General features: G+C 45.1%; 1 protein-coding gene and 1 long non-coding RNA gene across 6 annotated transcripts in view; one reads left to right on the top strand and one right to left on the bottom strand.

Moving 5' to 3' along the window:
* LOC130276638 (uncharacterized) overlaps positions 1 to 2516 on the bottom strand; it is a 36920-nt gene extending 34404 nt beyond the window's left edge. The window contains exon 1 of one of the 2 annotated variants that reach the window (XR_008845198.1): positions 2390 to 2516. This is a non-coding gene — a long non-coding RNA (uncharacterized LOC130276638). The other variant, XR_008845199.1, reaches the window with a different exon arrangement.
* DNAAF1 (dynein axonemal assembly factor 1) overlaps positions 2468 to 20842 on the top strand; it is a 68941-nt gene continuing 50566 nt past the window's right edge. For 3 of the 4 annotated variants that reach the window (XM_056526285.1, XM_056526284.1, XM_056526283.1), the window contains exons 1-3: positions 2468 to 2601; positions 2688 to 2828; positions 16128 to 16215. In XM_056526285.1, the coding sequence (XP_056382260.1) occupies positions 2726 to 2828; positions 16128 to 16215 (191 nt within the window). In that variant the 5' untranslated portion in view covers positions 2468 to 2601; positions 2688 to 2725. Of the gene's footprint in view, positions 2602 to 2687; positions 2829 to 16127; positions 16216 to 20842 lie in introns of those variants that run through there. The other variant, XM_056526286.1, reaches the window with a different exon arrangement.

Below are 20842 nucleotides of genomic sequence, written 5' to 3'. Positions count from 1 at the left end.
CGGCGTTCATGCACGCATCGGATCATTTGGCGTGTCCTTATTTGGGGGCGATCAAAGCACGCCACGGTCACAAGATCAGCAGTGGTGCCCGCCCCCTATGCAGCGTCCACATTCCGGCACAGTACCGGATATGCATTATTTAAAAGTGCGGCCACTCTTATTGCCGTCAGACCACTGATGTGCCATGGCCATGCGAGATTCTCTGTTTTATATTCTCTCTTATTTATTTTAATTTATTTCATCATTATTTCTTTTTTAATTTTACTTTCTTTCTCTCCTCCTACTTCATCTCTACAGTGTTTCTCCTTTATATATAAGGTTGCAAATTTTGCTTTATATATTGCAGAGTACTCATGCTCATTGTACACGTCGTATTTTTCTTCTGTATTAACCCCTTAAGGACCAAGGACGTACCGGTACGTCCTTGGTCCTGCTCTCCTGATATAACGCGGGGTTACACGGTAACCCCGCATCATATCACGGCGGGCCCGGCGTCATAGTGAAGCCGGGACCCGCCGCTAATAGCGCGCGGCGGCGCGCACTATAAACCCTTTAGCCGCTCGCTCAGAGCTGAGTCGCGCGGCTAAAACCAAAAGTGAAAGCTGCCGGTTAACTCAGTGGGCTGTTCGGGATAGCCGCGGCGAAATCGCGGCATCCCGAACAGCTTACAGGACAGCGGGAGGGCCCCTACCTGCCTCCTCGCTGTGCGATCGACGAATGACTGCTCAGTGCCTGAGATCCAGGCATGAGCAGTCATGCGGCAGAATCGTCGATAACTGGTTTCCTATGAGAAACCAGTGATCAATGATGAAGATCAGTGTGTGCAGTGTTATAGGTCCCTATTGGACCTATAACACTGCAAAAAAAAAGTGAAAAAAAAAAGTGAATGAATATCATTTAACCCCTCCCCTATTAAAAGTTTGAATCACCCCCCCTTTTGCCATAAAAAAAAAAACAGTGTAAAAACATATATGAGAACAGAAGAGGTGATGGAATTCTCAGCTCACCCTCCAGGGCCCCAGGCGCACGGACTGTGCGAGGCAGCACTACTGTAGCAAAACAAGAAACTGGATGTCCAGCGCCAAGATTCGTGCAAAACGGATTCTTTAATGCTTAAAAAGCCATAACAGGGGTCAATGTGACGCGTTTCAGATGCGTTAGCACCCTTAATCGTACATTACGATTAAGGGTGCTAACGCATCTGAAACGCGTCACATTGACCCCTGTTATGGCTTTTTAAGCATTAAAGAATCCGTTTTGCACGAATCTTGGCGCTGGACATCCAGTTTCTTGTTAAAAACATATATGGTATCGCCGCGTGCAGAAATGTCCGAATTATAAAAATATATAATTAATTAAACCGCACGGTCAATGGCGTGCGCGCAAAAAAATTCCAAAGTCCAAAATAGTGCATTTTTGGTAACTTTTTATATCATTTAAAAATGAATAAAAAGCGATCAATAAGTCCTATCAATGCAAAAAATGAGCCCTCATACCGCCCCATACACGGAAAAATAAAAAAGTTATAGGGGTCAGAAGATGACAATTTTAAACGTATTCATTTTCCTGCATGTAGTTATGATTTTTTCCAGAAGTGCGACAAAATCAAACCTATATAAGTAGGGGATCATTTTAATCGTATGGACCTACAGAATAAAGATAAGGTGTCATTTTTACCGAAAAATGTACTACGTAGAAACGGAAGCCCCCAAAAGTTACAAAACAGCATTTTTTTTTCAATTTTGTCGCACAATGATTTTTTTTCCGTTTCACCGTAGATTTTTGGGCAAAATGACTGACGTCATTACAAAGTAGAATTAAGCCATCTTATGGATTTTTAGGTGCAAAATTGAAAGAGTTATGATTTTTTAAAGGCAAGGAGCAAAAAAACGAAAATGCAAAAACGGAAAAAACCCCGGTCCTTAAGGGGTTAAAATACAAAATCCTTTAAATAAACAGGTATTCAAAAAAAAAAGAATTTTGAGCCTTTTTTCTCAATAGTGGACACTTTAATTCCCTGTGAGTGTCCGCTATTAGGAGATTCTACCATATAAACACACAACCTACAGAGTAAAGATAACGATCATTTTACCATAAAGTGCACTGCTTAGAAACTAAACCCCCTACAAAATTGCAAAATGGGGTTTGGTTTTGCTTTTTCAATTTCATACCACAGAACATTGATTGGAAACATAAACGCAAAAAAACGATAAATCGCTGCGTTATTAAGGGGCTCATTTCCTTACAGGTGTTATACTTTTATATAAATATCTTCTGTTTCTTGGAGGTCTGTCTTTTCAGGGCGCACATTAGTGCCTATAGGAAATGGAATGTATAAACCGACGTCCTTTATCTCACTGCGCATTGTAGCCTCAACAAGCGAACACACCAGAAGCGCGGGAAGACTCCACACGACGTCACACACCAGAAGCGCGGGAAGACTCCATACAACGTCACTTACAGTGGGCGGAGACTTAAGGGGCGGTGTGAGGCGCAAACGTCACAGCAGCGTTCGCTAGCATAACCTCGCTGTGGCGTTACCAAGGGCGTCGTTGCTAAGGAAGAAGTTAGGGGCCCGCAGTGGCTGATGGGATAGGAGAGGTTAGTTTCCATGGTAACCTTGGACGCGCTCTGTTCAGTTTACAGTTAAGGGATTAAAGTTGCATATTATTTGCTCGTATGTGCAGGTTCTGAGGACGACTTGTGAGGATTGTGTCAGGGTGAAATGCAGCCAGCAATGGAACAGAGTCCTGAAGCGGGAGGGACAGTGGTATGTAACCGTAAGGACGACTATATGGAGAGCGGTGAAGGAGACGTGAGACTGCCAGGTAGGTGATACTCTGTCTCTTACATATACAGTTCTCCATACATTATGCCAATGTTTCCCAACCAGGGTGCCTCCAGCTGTTGCAAAACTACAACTCCCAGCATGTACGGTTTATCAGTGCATGCTGGGACTTGTAGTTTGCAACAGCTGGTGTGGCACTGGTTTTGAAACACGGATTTAAGTAACAAACTCAGTGTTTTGCAACCAGTGTGCCTTCAGCTGTTGCAAAAAGCTGCAACTCTCATGTCCGGACAAAGGGCATGCTGGGACTTGTAGTTATGCAACAACTGGAGGCACACTACTAAAACTCCCAGAATGCCGTTTGGCTGTCCGTGCATGCTGGAGGTTGTAGTTATGCAACAACTGGAGGCACAAAAATGCCTCCAGCTGTTGCATAACTATAACCCCCAGCATGCACAAACTACCAAAGGAGTTGTAGTTGTGCCTTCTGCTGTTGTCAGCCTTACCTCCTGCTGCTGCGCTGTGAGGATCCCCCTGCCGCTGCCGACTCCGCTCTTTGGGCCCCTATCCCGCCACCGATGCCGGGGATTGGGGGCCTCAGCCTCAGGTGAGGCCTCCCTACACCCGCTCTTGTCCTTCAGAACAGGGGCGGAGCGGGTGCAGTAAGGGGCACCCCCACAGCAGGCGTCTTGAATCACCAGTGCCACCTCACTCCTGCTTTTTTCCAGAATTACCGCAAATCGACAGACGATTTGCAGCGATCTCCGACATGGGGGGGGGGGTTGGGCACAGGACCCCCCCAGGCGTTGTCACGGGATACCTGCTGAATGAGCAATGCGTTCTTTATTCAGAAATTAGCCAACATCGGGAACAGGTGACGCGTTTCGACTATGGTGAGTAGCCTTAGTCATACAATGAACAGACATTTGTGAATTGTATTTATAGCGGAAAAGGTGGGGTCACCACCTGGAGGAAAAACCTGCTAGTGATTAACCCCATCATCTCCACTACTATAAAGATTAAAAAAAAAAAATCGCAATTGTCAATACATATAATGTGAATACAGTTATACAAAAAATAGTAAAAACATGTATAATATTATCTTTGTTTCTTCTAACACTTCTTGACCATGATGTTTTATAGTGTTCTACATATCGGAGGATACCATTGAATTTCTGGAAATCACACAAATATATTACTTGCCCCATAATTATGGGTAATATTCAAGACTATACATCCCATTAAATACGAGACTAATATATCAGACTATGTATTAAAAAATAAAACTAAATATGCAAATTGAAACCACCCAGTGCACAATGCATTATATTATTTTCAGTATATATTTATTGCATGGAGGACAGTGAAAGAAATGATTCTAATAACGTAGGATTACATCCTTTCTTTGATTCGGTTCTTTTGGGTACCTTGTTTGTTATTGTATTATCCAATAGACTTCTCTATCTAGTAATTTTAGCTTTAGACTAGGGATCGTCCGATATCGTTTTTTTAGGGCCGATACCGATAATCTGTGCAGGTTAGGGCCGATAGCCGATAACTTATACCGATATTCCGGTATACGTTATCGGCTATTTAACCCCCTGCAACACCGCTGCAGATCATTGATTTAAAGCGGGCGCTTTAAATCAATGATCTGCAGTGGCTTTTGCGGGGCCATAGGCCGCCGCCGCCACCTGCTTCTCTCCCCTACCTGCCAGGGTGGTCCGGGCCATCCTTCCTTCCTGTAATGTCCGGGGGCGTTCCGGGTGAAGAGTGAACCGGTCCGGGCTGTCCTTCTCCGGCAGTCATCTTCTCCACTCCGGGCAGGCTCCGGCCTAGTACGCTGCATAGATGCCGCTGCGCAGTGACGCCTGTGCGCAGCGACGCACCTGACGTCACGGCGTAGCGGTGTCTATGCAGTGTACTAGGCCGGAGCCTGCCCGGAGTGGAGAAGATGACCGCCGGAGAAGAAGGACAGCCCGTACCGGTTCACTCTTCACCCGGAACGCCCCCGGACACTACAGGAAGGATGGATGGCCCGGACCACCCCCATTACGGGTAAGTTTAATTTTTTTATTGACTCGGAGGGTGGGGGAGGGGATAATATCGGCCATACCGATATTCGGTCGATCCCTACTTTAGACCACCTCCTCTGATGGGAGTTGCAATTTTTTTAATCCCCTGGAGCAGGGCTCGAGTCCTGCAGGAACTCATAGGAACAGTGTCCCTGCACTTTTTTCACAGCAGGAACGCCGTTTCCTTTAGCAGTCGACCTGCAGGACCAACCCTGTACCCAAATCTTTTGGCTGCTGAACTGTGGCTGCCCTTCCTTGTCTTCCCCTGTACAGGTGGGTAGTACAGCCAGTGCACTGGGCAGGGGAAGAGCCGCATTTACATGGAGCAGTTTAGGAGGAAGATCATTCGCCACCATTAGGTCCGTAGCTCCTGGCATCGTGTTAGTGGCGGGGCCTATTTTGGAAAGGGGCGGGGCCTCCTGGGCTGCACTGTTATATAGTACTACAGCGTGCAGGAGGCAAGTGTGTGTAGGGGGCAGTGATATTATTTACATAGGCCTGTGTGCTAGACAGGAGGGGGTGTTATTTACATGGGACAGTTTTTTAGAAAGAGGGGAGTAGTCTAATTTACGTGGGACTGTATGTTGGAGAGGGAAGTGTTATTTACATGGGACTGCATGTTTGAGAGAGAGAGGAAGGGGGTGGTGTTATTTATATGGGACTGTATTCTAGAGGGGGGGTGTTATTTGCATAGGACTGTTTGTTGGATTGATGGGAGCAGTGTTATTTGCATGGAAATGTATGTTGGAGAGAGGAAAGTAGTGCAATTTACATAAGACTGTATGTTGAAGAGAAGGGGGTGGTGTTATTTACGTGCAACTTTATAGTGGAGGGGGATTGTGTTATTTACATAGGACTATGTGTAGGAGAGGGGAGTAGTGGTATTTACATGGGACTGTAAGCCCTAGCAGGGTTATGGGGTAGGGCTGCAATTTACATAGGACTATGTGTAGGAGAGGGGAGTAGTGGTATTTACATGGGACTGTAAGCCCTAGCAGGATTATGGGGTAGGGCTGCAATGGGGTAATCTGCTGGCGGACCGCGGTCCAGATCCGGACCGTGGCCGCCAGTAATGCCAGCAGACCCCACATGGCCACCACAGTAATGCCCGCAGACTGCACACACCTTCCCCCCCCCGGCCGCCACAGTAATGCCCACAGACCCGACACCGTGCCCGGCCACCACAGTGTGGTAATGCCCGCAGATTCCACATCCCCCCCCCCGTCCACCCCAGTAATGCCCGCAGACCCCACAGCCCCCCTCGGCCACCCCCCCTCCTCCTTTGGCTTGACCCGCGGCAAGTTAGCTTACCGTAATTCAGCCGGGGCAGGGACGCTGACGTTCTAAAACGTATGCACGGCCGACGTCACGGACGTGTCCCTGCCCCCGGCTGCTAAGCAACAGGAGAAGATCTCGCCGCAGGGTACCGTACAGTAAGAAAGTGAAATGAGTACCGGTACCCAAGTTTATTATGGCAGAGGGATGGGGGGCACTGTAGGGCAGTGTTTCCCAACCAGTGTGCCTCCAGCTGTTGCAAAACTACAACTCCCAGCATGCCCGGACAACCAAAGGCTGGAGGACATTGGTTGGGAAACACTGCTGTAGGGTACGGTAGGAGTGTGGAGGACGACAGGGGAAGGGGAGGATGGGGGGCTGAAGGAGTATGGCGGGCTGCAGGAGTGTGGAGGATGCCCCCTATCCTCCACACTCCTGCAGCCCCCCATCCTCCACACTCCTGCAGCCCCCCATCCTCTATACTCCTGCAGCCCCCCATCCTTCACACTCCTGCAGCCCCCCATCCTTCACACTCCTGCAGCCCCCCATCCTTCACACTCCTGCAGCCACCCATCCTTCACACTCCTGCAGCCCCCCATCCTCCACACTCCTGCAGCCTCCCATCCTCCACACTCCTGCAGCCTCCCATCCTCCACACTCCTGCAGCCTCCCATCCTCCACACTCCTGCAGCCTCCCATCCTCCACACTCCTGCAGCCCCCCATCCTTCACACTCCTGCAGCCCCCCATCCTTCACACTCCTGCAGCCCCCCATCCTTCACACTCCTGCAGCCCCCCATCCTTCACACTCCTGCAGCCCCCCATCCTTCACACTCCTGCAGCCCCCCATCCTTCACACTCCTGCAGCCCCCCATCCTTCACACTCCTGCAGCCCCCCATCCTCCACACTCCTGCAGCCTCCCATCCTCCACACTGCTGCAGCCTCCCATCCTCCACACTGCTGCAGCCCCCCCATACCTTAAATAAATAAGCCCTACCCTGAAAATAAGCCCTAGTGTGTTTTTTGTGACTAAAATTAATATAAGACCCGGTCTTATTTTCGGAGAAACACGGTATGTAGGAGAGGGGAGTAGAGGTATTTAAATAGGAATGTGTTAGGTTTAAGGTAGGGAAGTGATATTTACATAAGACTGTATATTGGAGGGGACTGTAGCTGGCTTTTCCCCCTGTACTTCAGTCTGCTGGGGGCACTATTTGAAGTATCATTACCGTTATTGGTAGGGGGAGGGATGCAGGCCTTCAATGGGTCTGCGGCTAATTTACCGCAGTGGAAATTCTGCTGCCGAAAATCTGCAATAGAGAGCCCACCCCCATTCAAACTCGCAGCAGGACGCACTTTGCTAATTCGCAATGAAATCCGCCCATGTGAACGAGCCCTTAGGGGCTGTAAACGCAAGCTGATTTCACACAGATTTTTGCTGCACAAAATCCGCAGCGGATCTTGCCACTATTGACTTTAATAGATTAGCAGCAGTAGATTTGCCGAAGCAGATTTTGCTGGTCATTGACTTCGATGGGTAGCAATATCTGCTACAGCAAATCTGCAGCAGAAAATATGCATGTGTAAATTGACTCTTAGAGCTCGTTCACACGGGCGGATATGCTACCAAACTTGCAGCGTGTTTCCCGCTGCGAGTTTGAATTAGGGCGGGCTGTAGGCAGCAGAATTTCCACTGAGGAAAATCCGCTGCAGACCCTATTGAAGTCATTTGGGTCTGTGCCATATTTCCTTCAGTGGAAATTCTGCTGCCAGCGCAGATGAAAGCCTGGAAAATCAAATCCCAGCCCTCGATCTGTGCCCACCTCAGTGGTGCTGGAGATATATAGAGATAAATATATACTGGGGGTGTGGTTAGGGGTAGGGGTGTGTCTGGAAATCTTGGGTGAGTTCCCATATTTTTTTTGCCCCAGGACTTGGCCCCTGCCCTGGAGGCTCAGAGAGGAAAAATCTCCTCCATGTCTCTCCACACAATGTCTAGTGGCCATGGACACGTCTGATAGGCGCTTCCTTATGCGAACCTTCAGGGCATTGGAAGTACATCCTACATATTGCACCTGGCACGTTTCACATGTCAAGAGACATGCTACATTCGCGGTGTTGCAGGTAATGTAATGTTTAATGTTATATTGTTGTTTAGTTACTGATGAGTTGAATGTTTTAGTATTTTTCATTAAACTGCAGCATATACATTTGTATGACCTGTAGCTTCCCTTGACATTGAGTAATGTAGTTTTCTTTTCACTTTGTGAACAGAAGAGGCTGGGCGAGATATACTGACCTATGGTTTTAGCTCTTCTCCATACACATTTCTATCCCGATTCAAATGCTTTAATATATGGTTGTCATTAGCTATCATAGGAATATATGTATCTATTATTTTACACACCTCTTTATAATTTTGGCTAAAAGAAATGGAAAATATTAACGGTTTTGCATTATTGTATTTTTGCGTACTCCCAAAAACCAGTTCTCTCCTATCCCTATTTTTGTCAATATTTTTAGCTCTATCTAGAGTTCATGCTTGGTAATCTCTTTGAGAAAATCTCATGGTTATGTCACCTGCCTCTTTTTCACTAAGGCTACTCACCGTAGCCGAAACGTGTAACCTGTTCTCTTTGTTGACTAATTGCTGAATAAAGAAACACGCTTTGCTCTGAGAATGCGCTGCACTTTGACTTCTTCCATAAATCCCATGAGATGTGGGTCCGCTCTCGTCCGTGTCGCAGTGAAGGCTGGTGGGTAAGCTGAACCGATCGTGGTGTTGGATGAAGGACTGTATTATAAATGAAATATGGATATTCTGTTAGATCAAAAAACATATCAAAAATTATCAGTCACTTCAACACCACAATTCAAAAGAATAATGTATGATTTGGGAGATCTTGGAGTAAAGGAAAGTCACTTGACAGCTAAAGGGATATTCCAGGCAAATCCTTTTTATATATATATATATATATATATATATATATATATATATATATATATATAAATAAAATCAACTGGCTCCGGAAAGTTAAACAGATTTGTAAATTACTTCTATTAAAAAAATCTTAATCCTTCCAATAGTTATTAGCGTCTGAAGTTTTCTGTCTAACTGCTCAATGATGATGTCACGTCCCGGGAGCTGGGACGTGAGTCATCAGAAAGCAGTTAGACAGAAAACAACAACTCAACTTCAGAAGCTAATAACTATTGGAAGGATTAAGATTTTTTAATAGAAGTAATTCACAAATCTGTTTAACTTTCCGGAGCCAGTTGATATATAAAAAAAAAAAGTTTTGGCCTGGAATACCCCTTTAAGGAAGCAGACTATATCAAAATACCACACCCTATTATGTCAATATTTCATTCACTACCAAAAATGTTACGCCGAGCGCTCCGGGTCCCTGCTCCTCCCCGGAGCGCTCACGGCGTCTCTCTCCCTGCAGCGCCCCGGTCAGACCCGCTGACCAGGAGCGCTGCTCTGACATTGCCAGCAGGGATGCGATTCGCATAGCGGGACGCGCCCGCTCGCGAATCGCATCCCAAGTCACTTTCCCGTCCCGGTCCCCGGCTGTCATGTGCTGGCGCGCGCGGATCCGCTCTCTAGGGCGCGCGCGCGCCAGCTCTCTGAAACTTAAAGGGCCAGTGCACCAATTATTGGTGCCTGGCCCAATTAGCCTGATTTGCTTCCACCTGCTTCCTGGCTATATCACCTCACTTCCCCTGCACTTCCTTGCCGGATCTTGTTGCCTTGTGCCAGTGAAAGCGTTTAGTGTTGTCCAAGCCTGTGTTACCTGATCTCCTGCTATCCATATTGACTACGAACCTTGCCGCCTGCCCCGACCTTCTGCTACGTCTGACCTTGCCTCTGCCTAGTCCTTCTGTCCCACGCCTTCTCAGCAGTCAGCGAGGTTGAGCCGTTGCTAGTGGATACGACCTGGTTGCTACCATCGCAGCAAGACCATCCCGCTTTGCGGCGGGCTCTGGTGAACACCAGTAGCCACTTAGAACCGGTCCACCGGCACGGTCCACACCAATCCCTCGCTGACACAGTGGATCCACAACCTGTAAGCCGAATCGTGACAAAAAATACACAAAGACACTTCCCCCCCCCCCCCCCCCCACAAAAAAAAATGTGCCCCATAGTTGCTGGGATAGGATCCCTAAATGGAAAAACTGTGCGACTGGCTGGATTCTAGACTGCAGCCTTTGATCCCCCACATGCCGGGTTTTCTCCAAGGTACCAGAGATGTTTTGGTTGCTATGAACAACATCAAGTCGGAGTCCTGCGTGAGGTCCATCACTGCTGATGTTACTGCATTGTATTCAGTAATTCCACACAAAGATGCCTTGAATGGTTCCTTTCCATCTATGCTCCCTAGTTCGGTGACTTGCAGAAATATATTATTTTGGTGGTGGAATATTTATTGTGACACAATTTTCTTATGTTTGATAAAAAAGCTTTTTCCTGCCGGTCACCGGAGCTTCTATGGGAGCTAAATTCTCAGTCATTGGCAAATATTTAGATGAGTTTGTAGGAAAAGGAATTTTTGTTTTCACATAACATCTATAACAAGGATATTGTGTGGTATGGTAGGTATATAGACGACCTCCTGTTTATCTGGGGGCTCATCTATGCTGACCATACAGCAATTTGAGGAATATTTGAATTGCAATCCACATAACCTTAAATTCACTGTACATAGCCATTTTCAGGAGATTAGCTTTTTGGATTTAAGATTAAGAGGGGATATAGAACAGGCTAAAATTACCACCTCTACCTATCAAAAAGAATTCTCTGCTAATTCCATTTTACAAGCAGGATCATGCCACTCGCCGCTTGTCATTAGAATTCTCCCAGTGGGAGAAAAGATAAGAGCCAAACGTAATTGCTCTTCTGATATAATATTTGAAAAAGAGGCAGGTGACGTAACCATGAGATTTTCTCAAAGAGATTACCAAGCATGGACTCTAGATAGAGCTAAAAATATTGCCAAAAAATAGGGATAGGAGAGAACTGATTTTTGGGAGTACGTACAAATACAGAAAGAATAATGCAAAACAGTTAATATTTTCCACTTCTTATAGCTAAAATTATAAACAGGTGTGTAAAATAATAGATACATATATTCCTATGATAGCTAATGACAACCATATATTAAAGCATTTGAATCGGGATAGAAATGTGTATCGAGAAGAGCTAAAACCATAGGTCAGTATATCTCGCCCAGCCTCTTCTGTTCGCAAAGTGAAAAGAAAACTACATTACTCAATGTCAAGGGAAGCTACAGGTGCGGTCATACAAAATGTATATGCTGCAGTTTAATGAAAAATACTAAAACATTCAACTCATCAGTAACTAAACAACAATATAACATTAAACATTACATTAACTACAACACCGCGAAGGTAGTATATCTCTTGACATGTGAAACGTGCCAGGTGCAATATGTAGGATGTACTTCCAATGCCCTGAAGGTTCGCATAAGGAAGCGCCTATCAGATATTCCACACTTTTTGTCCAGACACGTGTCCATGGCCACTAGACATTGTGTGGAGAGACATGAAGGAGATTTTTCCTCTTTGAGCCTCCAGGGGATTAAAAAAAATTGCAACTCCCATCAGAGGAGGTGGTCTACAGCAAACATTACTAGATAGAGAAGTCTATTGGATAATACAATTACAAACAAAGTACCCAAAAGAACCGAATCAAAGAAAGGATGTAATCCTACGTTATTACAATCATTTCTCTCACTGTCCTCCATGCAATAAATATATACTGACAATAATATAATGCATTGTGCACTGGGTGGTTTCAATTTGCATAATTAGTTTGATTTTATTTTTTAAGACATAGTCTGATATATGTCTGGTATTTAATGGGATGTATAGTGGGGAATTTCACCCATAATTATGGGGCAAGTAATTGATGTGTGATTACCAGAAATTCAATGGCAAACTATAAAACATCAAGGTCAAGAAGTGTTAGAAGAAACAAAGATATTATTATACATGTTTTTAGTATTTTTTTGTATAACTGTATTCACATTATATGTATTCACAATTGCGATTTTTTTTTTTTTTTTTTTAAATCTTTGTAGTAGTGGAGATGATGGGGTTAATCACTAGCAGGTTTTTCCTCCAGGTGGTGACCCCACCTTTTCCGCTATAAATACAATTCACAAATGTCTGTTCATTGCATGACTAAGGCTACTCACCATAGCCGAAACGCGTCATCTGTTCTTTATGTTGCCTAATTGCTGAATAAAGAAACACACATTGCTCTGAGACTGCACTGGACTTTGTCTTCTTCTTCCATATATCCCATGAGACGTGGGTCCGGTCTTGTCCGTGTCGCAGTGAAGGCTGGCGGGTGAGCTGAACCGATAAGCTTCGGTGCAATGTGATTTTATGGATTTTTTTTTTCTCATTATGTCTCTCATAGTTGAGACATAATGTTGAGGCATAATACAGGCCTCTCTCGTCTTTTTAAGTGGTAGAACTTGCACAATTGGTGGCTGACTAAATACTTTTTTGCCCCACTGTAACTACAGTCATGATCCAACTTAAGGATATTTGTTCAAATTTTCCCTGCACCTTTGTGGCCCAAGACTTGCCCAAGATTACAGATATCAGGATACGGATTAGGTGGACGTCCTATAGACGTTTATCCGTATCCTGATCACTGTAGTCTCGGGTAAGACTCTGGCTATGCAGGTGCAGCAAAAATGTAACCCCTTAACGACGCAGGACGTATATTTACGTCCTGCGCCGGCTCCCGCGATATGATGCGGGTTCGCGCCGCGATCCCGCATCATATCGTGTCGGTCCCGGCGCTCATCAACGGCCGGGACCCGCGGCTAATACCACACCGCCGATCACGGCGATGTGCGGTATTAACCCTTTAGAAGCGGCGGTCAAAGCTGACCGCCGCTTCTAAAGTGAAAGTGACCCGGCTGCTCAGTCGGGCTGTTCGGGAACGCCGCGGTGAAATCACGGCGTCCCGAACAGCTGACAGGACACCGGGAGGGCCCTTACCTGCCTCCTCGGTCTCCGATCGGCGAATGACTGCTCCGTGCCTGAGATCCAGGCAGGAGCAGTCAAGCGCCGATAACACTGATCACAGTCGTGTTAATACACGCCAGTGATCAGCATAGGAGATCAGTGTGTGCAGTGTTATAGGTCCCTATGGGACCTATAACACTGCAAAAAAAAGTGTTAATAAAGGTCATTTAACCCCTTCCCTAATAAAAGTTTGAATCACCCCCCTTTTCCCATAAAAAAAATAAAACAGTGTAAATAAAAATAAACATATGTGCGTAAATGTCCGAACTATAAAAATATATCATTAATTAAACCGCACGGTCAATGGCGTACGCGCAAAAAAATTCCAAAGTCCAAAAAAACATATTTTGGTCACTTTTTATACCATTAAAAAATGAATAAAAAGTGATCAAAAAGTCCGATCAAAACAAAAGTCATACCGATAAAAACTTCAGATCACGGCGCAAAAAAGGAGTCCTCATACCGCCCTGTACGTGGAAAAATAAAAAGTTATAGGGGTCAGAAGATGACATTTTTAAACGTATAAATTTTTCTGCATGTAGTTATGATTTTTTCCAGAAGTGCGACAAAATAAAACCTATATAAGTAGGGTATCATTTTAACCGTATGGACCTACAGAATAATGATAATGTGTCATTTTTACCGAAATATGCACTGCGTAGAAACGGAAGCACCCAAAAGTTACAAAATGGCGTTTTTTTCTTTTCGCCGTGCATTTTTGGGTAAAATGACTAATGTCACTGCAAAGTAGAATTGGTGACGCAAAAAATAAGCCATAATATGGATTCTTAGGTGGAAAATTGAAAGGGTTATGATTTTTAAAAGGTAAGGAGGAAAAAACGAAAGTGCAAAAACGGAAAAACCCTGAGTCCTTAAGGGGTTAAAGGGGTATTCCAGGCAAAACCTTTTTTTTATATATATATCAACTGGCTCCGGAAAGTTAAACAGATTTGTAAATTACTTCTATTAAAAAATCTTAATCCTTCCAATAGTTATTAGCTTCTGAAGTTTTCTGTCTAACTGCTCAATGATGATGTCTCGTCCCGGGAGCTGTGCATGATGGGAGAATATCCCCATAGGAACTGCACAGCTCCCGGCACGTGAGTCATCTGAGAGCAGTTAGACAGAAAAAAACAACTCAACTTCAGAAGCTAATAACTATTGGAAGGATTAAGATTTTTTAATAGATTTACAAATCTGTTTAACTTTCCGGAGCCAATTGATATATGAAAAAAGTTTTGGCCTGAAATACCCCTTTAAAGACGCAGCTCATTTTCACCTTAAGGACGCAGCCCTTTTTCGCAATTCTGACCACTGTCACTTTATGCATTAATAACTCTGAGAGGCTTTTACCGATTATTCTGATTCTGAGATTGTTTTTTCGTGACGTATTCTACTTTATGTTAGTGGTAAGTTTTCGTCGTTACTTGCATCCTTTTTCTGGTGAAAAATCCCAAAATTTCATGAAAATTTTAAAAATTTAGTTTTTTTTTCTAACTTTGAAGCTCTCTGCTTTTAAGGAAAGTTGATATTCCAAATAAATTTTATATTGATTCACAAATACAATATGCCGTCTTTATGTTGGCATCCTAAAATGGACATATTTTTACTTTTTGAAAAAATTAGAGGGCTTCAAAATATAGCAGCAATTTTCAAAATTTTCATGAAAATTGCAAAATCTGAGGGGACAGATGCTACAGAACTACAACTCCCAGCATGCCTTGGCAGCCTAGACATGCTGAAAGTTGTAGTTTGGCAACATCTGGAGGGCTACCGTTTGGACACCACTGTAATAGTGGTCTCCAGACTGTGACCCTCCCAGATGTTGCAAAACTTCAACTCCCAGTATGCCCAGACAGCCTTTAGCTGTCTGGGCATGCTGGGAGTTGTAGTTTGGCAACCAGTTTGGCAACCACTAGAAGGGCAGCAGTAAATATTGCTTTACTGCCAACGCCCCCCCCCCCCAACCGTTGCTTCCCTATCTGCGCCGCTGATCTCCGCTGTCTCCACCGATGATCAGTGGTCCCCACGGCATCTTCTTTCCAGGTACCGGCCGCCATCTTTTCCCCCCGTTCTGCCCGACATCCAGGGGTGGGCAGAGCGGGGGGTTTCCATGGCAACCTCCTGTCGTGCACTGCCGTTGGTCAGAACTAATTTCTGACTAATGGCAGGGGATAGGAGGAGATCGCAGGGCTGCAACCTCGCACCTATCCCTCAGGATGATCGGGGCTGTCACTGACAGCTCCGACCATCCCTATTTTCCGGGTGATCGGGTCACCAGAGACCCGATAAGCCCGGAATAGGAGAAAATTGCATGTCTGAATTGACATGCGATTTTCTCCTATCGTCGACATGGGGGGGTCTCAGGACCCCCCTTCGGCGATGTGCCGGGATGCCTGCTGAATGATTTCAGCAGGCATCCCGGTCCGGTCCCCAACCGGCTAGCGGCGGGGACCGGAATTCCCACGGGCGTATGCATATGCCCTACGTCCTTAAGGACTCGGGATGCAGGTTAAACACCTATCCTGCCGCTGGATTGCGACTGGAGTTATGATTTAACACTGTCAGATCAGGACTTGCAGCAGAAATGCGGACCCATATACACAACCATAAATCTGGCCTAAAGTCAATATGTCATCAGCTTTATTCTGCTTGAACCATAGACTTCAAGAAACAAGGACAGGCTCCCTTATTACAATGATGTATGATTCACTCTAACATGAAATGCTGCAGTGTTTCAAAATAAATCATTCATCATTGTCATGAAAGAGCCTTTCCTTGCTGCATGCAGCTCGTGGCTTGGGCAGCATGAAACTGGTGATGGGTTCCCTTTAAAATGATATTATTTTGCTGGAAGCAACAAGTGTTTTTGTTTGTCCCAAAAACCCTGTAATTTAGTTTTTCTTTGTTGTCCCTCACAGCTGGAAACCCTGCAGGTACAGAAACTGGTGATAACAAGGCAGTGGTGAGCTCTGAAAATACTTCAAAGGAGAAAGACAGCGGCCCCAGGTATTATTGTACATACTGGGGGACATGTATCATTTCCAGTGTATAATGGAAGTTTTTTACCCCTCTGCCTGTTGTCTAAATTTGGCGCAGCTGCGTTAAATTTATCATTCTTGTGCAGCTACTTTCTTGAATTGCGTTTAAATTTAGAATTCTCCTCAGAGCATAAATTTACACCGCAGCTCTATTTAGTAGGAGCTTTGTCTGCAGCGTATCTGCACCTAAACAGTAAGTGTGTCCTCATTATTAGTTTTAGAATTTTTTTTCTTCATTATGTAGAGTTTTAATCTCACAATAATACCACTTTTTGCACCCAATTATAACACATCAATTATACCAATGTCCTTATTCTTCATTTAACATCTGTGACACCCCTGTGCAAATCACCTCAAATGTACATGGTGCACTCTACCTTATGGGCCTTGTTGTGCGCCCGCAGAGCACTTTGCGCCCACATATGTGGTATCTCCGTACTCTGGCTAAATTGTGTCCCAAAAAATGGGGATCTTTTTTCCCCATTTACCTCTTGTGAAAATGTAAAGTATGCGGCAACACCTGCATGTCTGTGTAAATAATTGTATTTTTATACACTAACATACTGGTGTAGACTCCAACTGTTCCTTTTCATAATGGGTAAAAGGAGAAAAAGCCCCCCAAAATCTGTAACAGCTGGAGGCTCCATTTTTGAAACAGTGCCGTAGCAGACGTTGTTAATATTTATTGGGGAGGGGGGCTGTGTAGCGGTATGTGTATATATAGTGTTTTTTACTTATTTTATTTAAGTGTAGTGTAGTGTAGTGTTTTTAGGGTACAGTCACACGGGCGGGGGTTCACAGCGAGTTTGCTGCATCTCAATCTTGCAGCACTCCCTGTAAACCTCCGCCCATGTGAGTGTACCCTGTCCATTCACAATCCAGCTGTTGCAAAACTACAACTCCGAGCATGCCCTTTGGCTGTCCGTGCATGCTGGGAGTTGTAGTTTTGCAACAGCTGGAGGCACACTGGTGGCGAAACACGGAAACAGACTCAGTGTTTTGCAACCAGTGTGCCTTCAGCTGTTGCAAAAACTTCAAATCTCAGCATGCAGTGACAGTAGAAGGACATGCTGGAACTTGTAGTTATGCAACAGCTGGAGGCATACTGCTACAACTCCCAGCATGCCCTTTGGCAGTCCGTGCATGCTGAGGGTTGTAGTTATGCAACAGCTGAGGGCACACTGGTTGCAAAACACTTGAAAGTTTTTTACTTAACTTGTTTCCAAACCAGTGTTTCCAAACCAGTGTGCCTCCAGCTGTTGCATGGTCTGTCAGTGCATGCTAGGCGTTATAGTTTGGAGGCACACGGGTTGGGAAAAAGAGTTAGGAAACGAACAATGTTTCCCAACTAGTGTGCCTCCAGCTGTTGCAAAACTATAATTCCCAGCATGGCCAGACATGCTGGAAGTTGTATTTCGGCAATATCTGAAGGGTCAGATGTTGACGAACTACAACTCCCAGCATGCTTGGGCAGTCTGGGCATGCTGGGAGTTGTAGTTTTGAAACAGCTGGAGGTCCACAGTTTGTAGACCACTGTATAATGGTCTCCAATCTGTGGTCTTTCAGATGTTACAGAACTACAACTCCCAGCATGCCTCGACAGAGTGGGCATGCTGAGATTTTTAATTTTGGAACATCTGGAAGAGCACAGATTGGAGACCATTATACAGTGGTCTCCAAACTGTGGCCCTCCAGATGTTGCAAAACTACAACTCCCAGCATGCCCAGAAAGCCAAAGGCTGTCTGGGTATGCTGGGAGTTGCAGTTTTGAAACTCCCAGAGGCAGCAGTGAGATCGCTTTACGGCGATCTCACTGCTGCCAATGAAGATGCCGCACTGCTGCTGCAAACTCACCGCGGGGACGCACCACCCCCGGGACCGCCCGGAGGACACCGCTCGCGCCGGGACCGCTCGGGACACCGCATGGCCGGGTACGTGATGCCGGGGGACGGGTAAGGAACACTTAGCAGTGATCAGGACTCACACACCGCGCTGCTATCGGCTAGATTTGACTAGCTGATAGCAGCGATCGCTGGGGGGGGGACATGAAACCCCCCGTGGTCACATGGTAAGATGGCTGGCTACCACCATCTTACCGGGCGCTGGGGAAAAGTATAACGGAAAGCAGTACATTTTAAAAATAAAAGGAGAATGATCTACAGTGTTAAGTGGATTACAAAGCTATTTTAATGTGACGGAGCTTGTTCAGTGATAAGTAAGCTATCAAACATTTCCTATGTAAATGTATTAAATTGTTGGATCATAAAATAACAAAACCAATATACAAGTGATCTAATGAATAACTGAACTGTAAACAAATATTTTATATGCAAATTATTTTAAAAGTGCTTTGGAATAACCAAGGAGTAAAAAGCAATATAAAGCAAACCAAATGAGGAATTGAGAGTTAAAACATTCTGGTGGTTCCTTATTAGAACTTTCCTTCAGAAATAGAAAGGATCGCTACGTGCAGTTAAAGTTGGCTTATATTTGCGGGGAAAAAGACAGACTTGCGTCATAACTTTTGGTGCAAAGGAAAAGTACGCAGGTAATAAATCCATGTGTACTATATATGTCACTCCAAGGTACCCCATTTCGGCCAAATCTGGATGACATGCTCTACCAAAACTTGCGCAAAAAAAAGGGCTTGCGCAAAATTTTGCGCAAAAAAAATACACACAAAACAGGGGTAAAATCTTTGATACATGTCCCCCTCTGACCCCATGCACACCATACAACTGCATGTAGAAGTTCTAGAAGGACTATTAGGCTGGGTTTACACATGATCCTATTAAGACTCTAGAGTATATAACAGAAATTAAGCAAGCTAAAGAGGTTGTCTGGTTTATAAAATCCATTTAGGAATACGCTACCATATAAGTAATACTTAATAGTCTTCAATTATGGACCCTCATCTATTAATCGGCTGTTATTCTTGCTGGCCTGGCATGTATGATTGTCTAATAATTCAATGCATATCAAGGCCTATCAAAGAGAGTATTGTGCATGAAGGATTTCATTCTATCCAATTTTTTTAGTTTGGCCAGTAAGCTGTGCTTGGAGTGTCTGGCTGTAGCTTGAAATTCATTCCCTATTGAAATAAACATTGTTTTTTTTAGTTCTGTATAATTTGGTGACCATACACATTAGCATTAGCTGAAAGCAACAATTTTGACTTACTTGGTAGAACATGTTAGGCTGCTTTCACACTATGAGCATTCATCTGTTATTAAATTCAATTCTGTGTAAAAACGGTCGTTTAATAACGGATGAAATAAAGGGTGCTAACGGCTGAATAAATATTCATCCGTTAATACCCCCTTATCCCTCATGTATGGCCAAACACCTCTGCCTACAGACTCCCACAGCTGGGACTACTACTGCTCCCATCATGGAACAGACTTGTTTCCATGATGGGAGTAGTAATTCCCTGGCTGCAGGAGTCTGCAGACAGCTGGGGAGGCTACATTAGTGCTTGTACTACAACCCCCATCATGGAACAGACTCTGTTCCATGATGGGGGTTGTAGTACAGGGGCTGAGGGATTGATCGCACTGGGTCTCACTTCTGAGACCCAATGCGATCAAAAGTTATTAAGCAGGGGAGCGGGCAGCATGCTCCGCAACCCTGCAATGTATCAGTGTGTTTTAACTCTCATTTTTGAATCCCCCACGGGAATGGCCGGTACTGAGGAGCCAATCAGGGCTCTCAGCGAGAGATTGAAAAATTATCTTTGGGATTAGCAGGGGCCATATCTATATTAAAAGCTCTGTGGGGGGCAAGATATATAGCGCTGCAGAGGGGGCAGATATATAGCCTATATATCTAGCCCCCCAGCAGCGCATTAGAGTGGACATTAGAGTGGCCTGCGCATTAAATATATACCCCCGCAGCGCATGTGTTTGCTTCTATATACCTATGCCACTGCAACGCTATATGTGAAAAGCATCTTCGCCCGATGCTGCTGATAGAAATGCTTTTCTTACATAGTGCTGTAGTGGCATATGTATATAGAAGCGCTGTGGGGTTGCAGATAACGCTATTTGTCTGCCCCCCACAGCTCTTCTATATACATATGCCCCTACCGCCGTATGAATGAAAAGTATTTCTATTAGCAGCGCATAGTGCCGGGAGCCGGCTCTATGCGCTGCTAATAGGAATACTTTTCATTCATACGGCAGTAGGGGCATATGTATATAGAAGAACTGTGAGGGCACATATGCATGCGCTGCAGGGGTATATATTTAATGCGCCAGCGAATATATATTTAATGCGCAGGCGGAGGTCATATCTAATGCGCTGCTGGGGGGCTATATATATAGGCTATATGTCTGCCCCCCAACCCCCCCCCCCCCCCTCTGCAGCACTATATATCTTGCCCCCCACAGTGCTCTTTGGCCCCTGCTACTCTCAAAGTTCATTTTTCAATCTCTGGCTGAGAGCACTGATCGGCCATTCAGGGCTCCCCGCGGGGATTCAAAAGTGAAAGTTAAAACACACTGATACATCGCAGGGTTGCCGACCATGCCGCTCGCTCCCCTGCTTAATAACTTTTGATCGCATGGGGTCTCAGAAGTGAAACCCGGTGCGATCAA

This window comes from Hyla sarda, chromosome 6 (genome assembly GCF_029499605.1).
Source record: "Hyla sarda isolate aHylSar1 chromosome 6, aHylSar1.hap1, whole genome shotgun sequence".
Classification (NCBI taxonomy): Eukaryota; Metazoa; Chordata; class Amphibia; order Anura; family Hylidae; genus Hyla; species Hyla sarda.
The sequence above is the reverse complement of the archived record's forward strand: the minus strand, read 5'-3'. Positions and strand labels throughout refer to the sequence as shown.